The sequence below is a fragment of the Chanodichthys erythropterus genome, chromosome 15, assembly GCF_024489055.1.
Source record: "Chanodichthys erythropterus isolate Z2021 chromosome 15, ASM2448905v1, whole genome shotgun sequence".
NCBI classification, from domain to species: Eukaryota; Metazoa; Chordata; class Actinopteri; order Cypriniformes; family Xenocyprididae; genus Chanodichthys; species Chanodichthys erythropterus.
In genome coordinates, this window is record NC_090235.1 from 7942040 (window position 1) to 7951144 (window position 9105).

At 36.2% G+C, this 9105-nt stretch overlaps 1 protein-coding gene across 2 annotated transcripts; it reads left to right on the top strand.

Annotated features, from left to right (window-relative positions):
* Nucleotides 1–4444: 4444 nt before the first annotated feature.
* Nucleotides 4445–6664, top strand: LOC137002082 (keratin, type I cytoskeletal 13-like). 2 transcript variants are annotated; one of them, XM_067361569.1, is made up of 7 exons: nucleotides 4445–4996; nucleotides 5262–5344; nucleotides 5430–5586; nucleotides 5672–5833; nucleotides 5921–6046; nucleotides 6131–6351; nucleotides 6444–6664. In XM_067361569.1, the coding sequence occupies exons 1-7, from the start codon at nucleotides 4499–4501 to the stop codon at nucleotides 6571–6573; spliced, it is 1377 nt and encodes a 458-aa protein (XP_067217670.1). In that variant the 5' UTR covers nucleotides 4445–4498; the 3' UTR covers nucleotides 6574–6664. The 2 variants fall into 2 exon arrangements, with proteins under 2 accessions (XP_067217670.1, XP_067217672.1); XM_067361571.1 differs by having other exon boundaries at nucleotides 6447–6664.
* The last annotated feature ends 2441 nt before the right edge of the window (nucleotides 6665–9105 follow it).

Below are 9105 nucleotides of genomic sequence, written 5' to 3' on the forward strand. Positions count from 1 at the left end.
GTACTGTATTTAGAACGATTTTTAGAACTATATGAGCCATTCCACTAATGGGTGACATTTCTGTCCCCTAGATTGTATGTATAAATATGCATGAAAATTAACTATAAAATACATTTTATTATTAAGCAAAGTGTCCTGAACATTAATCTAACTTTAAATGTAAATATATATAATTTAAAACATCATTAAAAACTACTGACAACACTATTAACTTTATCATGAAATATAATCATTAAAATCTTTCAGAAATCAATTTTTTTTTTTTTTTTTTTTTGCATTATTGTGACTCTATATACCGTCTATGCTTAAGAAATCCATAATATGTTATATAAATTTTCGTCATGTCCCCATGTTTCCACTCATTGCCCCTTCTAAAAAATTTGGAACATGATACATTTCCAACAGGAAGTTGCATCATCTGGGACTTCTGAAGGCCATGAGAAGACCAAAAGTGAGTCCTCTCATTTTAATTTCTGTATATTTGATGAAATAGCAACTATGACAGAGAGGGTTGATCTCAACATACTGTCCTGTTACCTTAATTATTTCTTAGATGTTATTTGTTTATTTAAAAATATTAACTTTTGGTAAGTCACTAGAATTTGCTTAGTGTCCTCATGGCTCATGCTATTAGCATGTATGTCACATGACCACGTCATGTATTTGATCATTTTTTGTTTAAAAACTCAATCCTGTTACATCCATCCTGTTACTCATATGAAAAATAACAGGAGTGAGTAAAAGTAACAGGAATGAGTAGAATCATCTGTTTTGTTTTAGATTTAACAGTGTGAATATTAGTTAATATAAGTTAATGCTTTAATGACTTAAATTGTAGATTTTAGTTTTACAATGTGAACACCATACTTGCAGGGAGCCAGTCCACCACAGAGAACCTATACTATGCAGTTGCCAGAAACACCCACCCATGGCAAGCTGCAAGGGAAGGAGTGAAACACATCCGCAACCCTCTCTTTCCTCCCTTTTTGTCTTTCCTTCCTTCTTTCTCCCTCCCTCCCGCTCTCATTTCCTCCTTCTCATTCTTTGTCTTTCCACTTCCTTCGCTCTGAAGTACTACTAGCACATAGTACATCCCTTCAACCCAGAAATCTCTCACACACATGCACACACAGCCATGTACACATACTCTCTCTTACACACATGCACACTCATATGGACACTCATTCCTGTTACCTTGTGTTCATCCCTGTTACAAAGTGTTCATACCTGTTACTATTTTTTTAGTTAAAAAAAACTTGAGGCTTCTATCTTCTTTTAAATAATAAAAAAAATGGTTTTACATTTTTTTTTAATTAAAATACACTTTGCCTTACTATAATATATATGATTTATTTAGTATATATATATTTATATATTTATATATATGATTTTTTTAGTCACAAATATCAATTATTTGAACAAATAACCAACCATTTCTTTAAAATAAACACTTTCTTGAAGTGAATACAAAGGAATTAATTGACATGCTTTTAAACATGCTTTTTAAATGGCACATGAGTTTTGGTAACAGGACTGAGAAAACATGCATCCATCTTCTGCTTAGAAACCTTGTAAAAAATTAAATAAAGTTGCCTGAGATTGACCAATACACATTTTGAATAGTTAAATATGTGTATTCAATGTTGAATAAAAAAAGTTTAATTTTGAAGAGTTACAACAAGCAAATGTCACCCATTCGGTGGAATGACCCATATCTTTATCGTTATTGTTGGTGTGAATGGGCCTTTAGCCTCTCAAATCTATAAGAGGTCAATAAATGGATTGCTAAATGAAAATCTTAGATAAAGTTTAGCATGCCACTCTGCATATCTAATTACATGTGTCTGTGTCTGTACATAGATATTTATATATATATATATAATCTTAAATAACCCTTATATTATAGACATTGATAGAACTGACAGTAAAACTGAAATATATTCTGCTTGAAGCAAAGATAAGCACTTTTGGACCAAACAGTTGGAAGATATCTGCACTTACAAAACTTCTCCCAAGTTATCATTTAATTGCAATCATCAGAAGAATAAAAAAATTGCTCAAGATCACTTTTGAGGGCGGAGGGCACTGCTAACATAGACTCGTACTTGCGTATACTTGTCAAACCCTAAGGGAGAAAAAACTGAAGAATTTGTCCCCTTGTTAGTCTCTAGATGTTACCTAACCCGCGCTTTGTATTGATCTGACACACCCTTTGTCCTCAAATGCTAGGCTCATAAAGGGTCACATTCACAGCAAGAAACAGAACAAAAACACTGCAATGAAATTATAAATAGAAGGCAAAGAAAAACACATGCATTCAAAATGCACGCTTTTGTTTGGAGGAAAAAAGAAAAAGAAATGCTGCAAAGAGAGATAAAAAAAAAACAATTAAGAAAATTTCATTTGCTACTAATCTAGAAAACTTTTTCTTTGTCAGTTGATTTGGTGAATCACATCTGGATTATGTAATAAAAGAAAAAATTCTTAATGTTTTTATTGGATTAGCTAAATGCAAATATGACAAAGTGCAATATATATTACAACAACTTGCAAATGAATAGAATTTCACAGGTGTTTCTCCTGTGCATTATGATTATTATTAGTAAATTATGTTTACATAAATATTTAATTGTAGAGAACAACTACAAAGACACAAGCCCTATTTACCAGCTGCACATAACCGGCTTTGAATAATTCACACAGGAACGACAAATTACTAAACTGTTTTTTTGCACATAATTACTATTTTGCACAAGCGTTAGACATCAGACATTATTTGTCATACTTCAGGTGTTAGACTTTGTCACACTCCTCTATTTGTCATACTAGCTGTGCAAATTATGTTTGACTTCCATAAAACGATATATCATCAAATGTTTGACTTTTTCTCTGACACTTCCCTGTACTTTATTGACACTAAGCGCCTAAAACTTCAGAAAGAGAACCACCCTTTTTGACAACTTATAAACTGTTGGTCACAATACTGTCAGGTTCAGTTTGTTCATACTTTCTGTGAAGTTACACCTCCATAGGGACACAACCTTGGTCATAAACACATTGCTTGTTTACAGTAAGCAAGTCTATGTAAAATATAAATACTCCTGCAGCAATGTATGAAACTTGTTTTTGGCAAATAATATGAGCCAGAATGTGTGGAAAGCAACTAAGGCACTCTAAGACAGTCCAAGAACTCTCACCCACATTACAAAATTTGTAAAACAGCTGAACTAGACAAGATCCATTTGCTTGCAATTTAAATATAGAAACGCAGCGTTTTGTTTAAGAAAAAAATGTCATTATCATTAATGCGTCAACAACCATGTCAAGCAAACATGTCGAATAATTCTTCTCACTCACAGCCTCTTCTAAGTTTTTATAGTGCGAGGTGTTTCATATTTCCTCACTATAAAACACTCCCTGCCACCAACCGAAGCTTACTTATTAAAGGGCTTTCTTCTCATATCAGGCCATCAAATTTACGGTCTCACCGCTTTTGTTCTGGTTGCTTGTTATTTGTTTTTGTACTTTGTTCTTGTCACCATGGCAACAACATTAAGGCTTATCTACATATTTTTGGAAGGATTTCACAAGGATAGTGTAAAGAATGATTCAATCCAAACAAAATGCATCACTTCAGATTCTCAATGCTTTTTTCTAATAAAAAGACATATTCTTGTACGCATATGTGATAAAAACATATTTTAAAATAAAAAGATATGAACCGTTCTATATTCTTTTATGTAAATAAGTGGCACAGTAACTGTGGCTTTGCAGCAGCTTGTTCTCTGGGTGTGGCTCAGTATTGGCACCCTGAGGACAGAAACTCTCACTTTTATAGTTCATGTATTTGCAGCACTGTTCTAAAATGTTAATGTTGAAATTTGTGATTTTCTAAAAAACATATACTCATGATATACTGCATAAATATATTAAAATCAGATGTGCTTCAGCAGCTATTGTTAAGGTTGGATATATGTATTTTCGTCTCGGTAGAAATTACAGTCCAGATTTGCATGTATACACATATATATATATATATACACACACTCCATATAGTTCATTATGTACCTTAGCCTATGTAATGTTTTTCCTTTTAAATCTACTGATTTTTGAGTGTACAAAAGTTCTTTCAACTAAACTACTCGACTAAGAATAGTGCAGTTCAAATCAAAAACTTATGCATACTATTTTGCCACTGACTTCACTATGGTAAAATGCCTTCCTATATAATCCAACTACAGCAAATCTGGACTTGATCTTAAACACATTCAAACCATGCAGTTGGCTGAATGCTGTGTAAGTGCGTATGTGCCCCTGTGTTTGTTTTGGAGAGTGAGGCAATGGTTTCTCACTCCACCTCCTTGGCTAATCCACAACGCCCACCCTGATCGTTGCCTCCCTCGTTTTTCCAAATAAAAGAAGATCATGGGGTCATCCTTTCCTCACTTCTCACACTCTCTTCAATCAAAGAACAGAACAGCAAACCTCTTCTGCAGTCATGTCTGCTTCATACGCACGCAGTTACATGTCCTCCTCAGGAGGCTCTATGGGAGGAGGATCTATGGGAGGAGGATCTCGCTTCTCCATGTCCGGAGGAGGAGGAGGTGGTGGTCGTGTGTCTAGCATGCGTGCCGGCAGCATGTACGGGGGAGCTGGAGGATCTGGGACACGTATCTCAAGTGCCTCTGCTTCTCGTTCATTCTCTGCTGGAGGTGGTGGAGGCTATGGAGGTGGCGCTGGGTTCGGTGGTGGTGCTGGCGGTGGTTTTGGTGGTGGCTTCAACCTTACTGATGCCGTTGACGTGTCTCCAAATGAGAAAGCCACCATGCAAAACCTCAATGACCGTCTGGCCACTTACCTGGACAAGGTGCGCTCTCTCGAGAAGGCTAATGCTGATCTTGAGCTGAAGATCCGCCAGTTCCTTGAGAGCAAGACGGCCCCCTCTGCTCGTGACTACAGTGCCTATTACGCTACTATCAATGACCTCCAGAACAAAGTATGTGGTATTATCAGTTAACTAGTAACTAGTAGTAGTATTGTCAATTATCTACTTGTCTTTTGTTAACATACCTGTATACAAACAATGCACTAAAATAAAGAATATTATATGCATTTTATGAGAATGAACATGCAAAATAACTATTGAAATCTTTGAGAACTTTTATATTTTAAATGTAAAGATAGGCATATGGATATTGACGTAGTTATGATATATGTAAGATATATTCTCAACACTAATCTCGAATAATTGTTCCTTGAAGATCCAGGATGCCACTCGTGTTAATGGAGGCATCTACCTCAGCATTGACAATGCCAAGCTGGCTGCAGATGACTTCAGAGTCAAGTAAGTCCACACAAAAAACTAATAGAATAGCTATCAACATCTCAAATGGGTTCAAGTGATCTAAAATGGTTTAATTTCTTTGCAGATATGAGAATGAGCTGAGCATGAGGCAGTCTGTAGAGGCAGACATTGCTGGGCTGAGAAGGGTGCTGGATGAGCTGACAATGGCCAGATCTGATCTGGAGATGCAGATTGAGGGGCTGAGAGAAGAGCTGATCTTCCTCAAGAAGAACCACGAGGAGGTAAGTTGGTGATTGGTTCACACTCTTAAATAAGTTATTCATCCTGATGAAGCAAATGCTCAGTGGTTTGTTATTGCATCTTCAGGAACTCTTGGCAATCCGTGCCCAGATGAGCGGACAGGTCAATGTAGAGGTTGACGCAGCGCCACAGGAAGACCTGTCAAAGGTCATGGCTGAAATCCGTGAACACTACGAGGGTGTTGCTGCCAAAAACCGCAGAGAACTCGATGCCTGGTTCCAGACCCAGGTAAAATCAGATTGATTTATATTTTTTCAGAATAAATCAAAACCAAAGATCTTATCTGACTGCTCTGCAATTGATTGTCTTTTATAGAGTGAACAAATCAACAAAGAAGTTGTTGAAAAAACAGAAACCCTTCAAACATCCAGAACTGAAATCAATGAGCTTAAACGCACACTCCAGGGTCTTGAAATTGAACTACAGTCACAACTCAGTATGGTAAGTAGAGGACCAGGTCAGTTTTGAAATTTGCAGGTTTGATACATCACATAGCCTTTAGAATAATAACTTTTCCCTCAACAGAAAGCATCGTTGGAAGGCACTTTGCATGAAACACAATCACGCTACGGCTCCATGATGTCCAGCTTCCAAGCACAAGTAGGCAGCATGGAAGAGCAGCTGATGCAACTTCGTGCTGATCTGGAGCGTCAAGGTCAAGAGTATAGGATGCTTCTGGACATCAAGGCCAGACTGGAGATGGAGATCGCAGAGTACAGAAGACTTCTGGATGGAGAGGCTACTGGGTAAGAATTCACAACCTGATTTGTAAGTAACTTATAGAGATTGAGATGATTCTGATAATTCCCCCCCCCCCATTTTTTCCCCTCAACCTCAGAAGCATTCAAACTGTACAGTCCTCATCCAAAACCTCAAGTTCAACTACACGCAAAGTGGTAACCATTGTAGAGGAGGTTAAGGACGGCAAAGTGATCTCCTCCACCCAGGCAATGACCGAGAGCAAGTGAGATCTCAAACAAGAACAACCAGCACAAGAACTCTTGAGATAAAATAACCTAACTCAGAGTGATGAAAATCAATAAACTGGTCTAAATGTGATTTTGTGTTTGACTCTTATTTTATGCTCAGATTTTAAACAAATCAACATTTTTTGCCTTATACAAAAACTTCATGAGGAATGTTGGGCAACCTTTTTTATGTTGTTACATTTACATACATAACATACAGGCATACACTACCATTAAAAAGTTAGGGGCTGTTCAAAATTATTTTCATAAAAATTTTGAAAGATATTAATACTTTTATTCAGCAAGGATGCATCGCTTTGATAAAAAGTGACAGAAAAACAAAGATTTATATTACAAAAATAAATACTGTTCTCTTGAGCTTTCAATTCATAAAAGAATCCTGAAAAAAAACCATGCATTTCCACAAAAATATTACCCTGACAGCAACATAGTGCCGGCCCATATCTGGCTCACATTTGGTCCGCGTGTAATCCACATATACCAGAGGTGGGCCGGATCTGGCCCACATTATGTTGCTGTCTGTGTAAGCAGCACAACTCTTTTCAATATTGATAATAAGAAGAAATGTTTCTTGAGCACCAAATCATCATATAAGAAAACAGTCATTATAGTATTTCACAATATCAATGTTTTAGGATGGGTTCAATCAAATAAATGCAGCCTTGGTAAAACTCTTACAGACCCAAAACGTTTTGACAGTAGAGTAACAAATTTGCAGCAAAAAAGTTTGCAAATCCAAACAGTTACCATTTTCAACACAAATAAGTTTTACAGTTTTTGTTTTAATAAACTCCCTATCAATAATAATTTATATTGAAAACAACTGTGAAAAATACTACACTGACCAATTATGTTAACAGAATGTCCACTCACATATTCAATGTACACACTGTCAGAAAAATATTTGCAAAAACTATGCCTTTAGGGCTTCACAGGACTGTACAATAATATGTCCATGTACTTTATGTACCCCTAAAGGGTGCATATAATTAATATGCATCCTTCAGGGGTAGACAAAGTAAAAATAAATAAATAAAAACTTTTGTAATTTTCTCAGTGCAGGTGGGTCTTATACTGAAAGATCATTGGGTTTTAACAATCAAACACTAAAACTTTTTCATTTCAATCCAGTGAGATACTGATCTACAAGTAATCGATAGATCCATCAATGCATGCCAGATAGCTTGCCCTCATTCAAACCACTTGGTCAGTTCAAAAACAACCTTTTGGTATTATTGATGAGGTTTATTTTTTTTGTAGCCCCACTGATTTATTCAATATCTTCTTAGGAGAGCTGATGATTTCGAGAATGCTTTTATAGAGTTTGTGCAGGGATTGATACAGGGTTCAGACTGATGCTATAGAAGATTAGATATATGGGTGGATGTGGCAATCACATTCAGATGTCAATTTTGCAAATAAAAAACTATTTTATACTTAAAGGGGCTGTATGTAAGAATTTTAATGTATTATTCACTTGTTATTGCCAATGTGTGAACAGCCTCTAATAAAACTTTAAAAACGAGACATTCCCCAACTTCATATGTTCTCTATGAAAGCATGTAGACTGACTTTTTAATGTGAAGGGCTCAGGATGTTTTTGCCAGGGAAAATCAAAAGGATGTGGTGTTTACGCACACTCCTGAGAGCATCTCTTCCGTTCCATTGCAAATACAAGGGCTCCACTTTTAGACACGCACTAGTAAAAATGCTGCTCAAAAGTGTATGTAAAACAAAAGCCTTTATATGGGTGTACACTAATAAAGATACTTTTGCGTCACAAAATTAAAAAAAAACAACAAAAAAAACTTTTAGACACACTTGCAAACTTCCCTTAGCACTTCCCCTCGTGGGGAATCCCTGCCGCCATTTTGAAGTACGTTCCACAAGGGAAGTTTATATGGACAGACCCTACTTCATATGTACACTTCAGGCAGCTCTATATACCACAATGCAACACGATTGTGACGTCACTGTATATTGCGTTTAATTTACCCCACCACAAACAACTCTATGATATATATTTTTTTCTTAAATATCTAAAACAACCTAAACACACCTATATACATATACACTCTAAAAAATGCTGGGTTGTTTCAACCCAAGTTTGGGTCAAAAATGGACAAACCGAACCATTGGGTTACATTTTTAAATGCATTTTTTAACCCAACAGTTGGGTTTGTCCATATTTGACCCATATTTGGGTTGAAACAACCCGGCATTTTTTAGAGTGTAGAATGCTGCATTAAACAGTTTCGTAGGGGAAAAAAAATTTAAATAATAAATAAACTCCATAGCAGATTCCAAATGATCAAGGGCTTAGGACATTCCAATTCAGCCCATTGCACGAGTTCCACAAGTAGTGGGCACTCGTGCAACGTAAGCAATGATGTACATCCGAGGGATCTTAGCGAGGAGAGGCCATAAAAAATAAGCATAAAAAGGATAATGCCGAAAGAGCTATTCTGTACTGTAATGTCTATGTGTGATGCAAATAAAAGGGATTAATTC

Coding starts and splice junctions, on each gene's coding strand:
- LOC137002082 (XM_067361569.1), top strand. CDS start 4,499: ATGTCTGCTTCATACGCACGCAGTTACATGTCCTCCTCAGGAGGCTCT. Junction 5,587..5,671: donor TCAAGAAGAACCACGAGGAG/GTAAGTTGGTGA, acceptor TTGCATCTTCAG/GAACTCTTGGCAATCCGTGC. Junction 6,352..6,443: donor CTGGATGGAGAGGCTACTGG/GTAAGAATTCAC, acceptor CCTCAACCTCAG/AAGCATTCAAACTGTACAGT.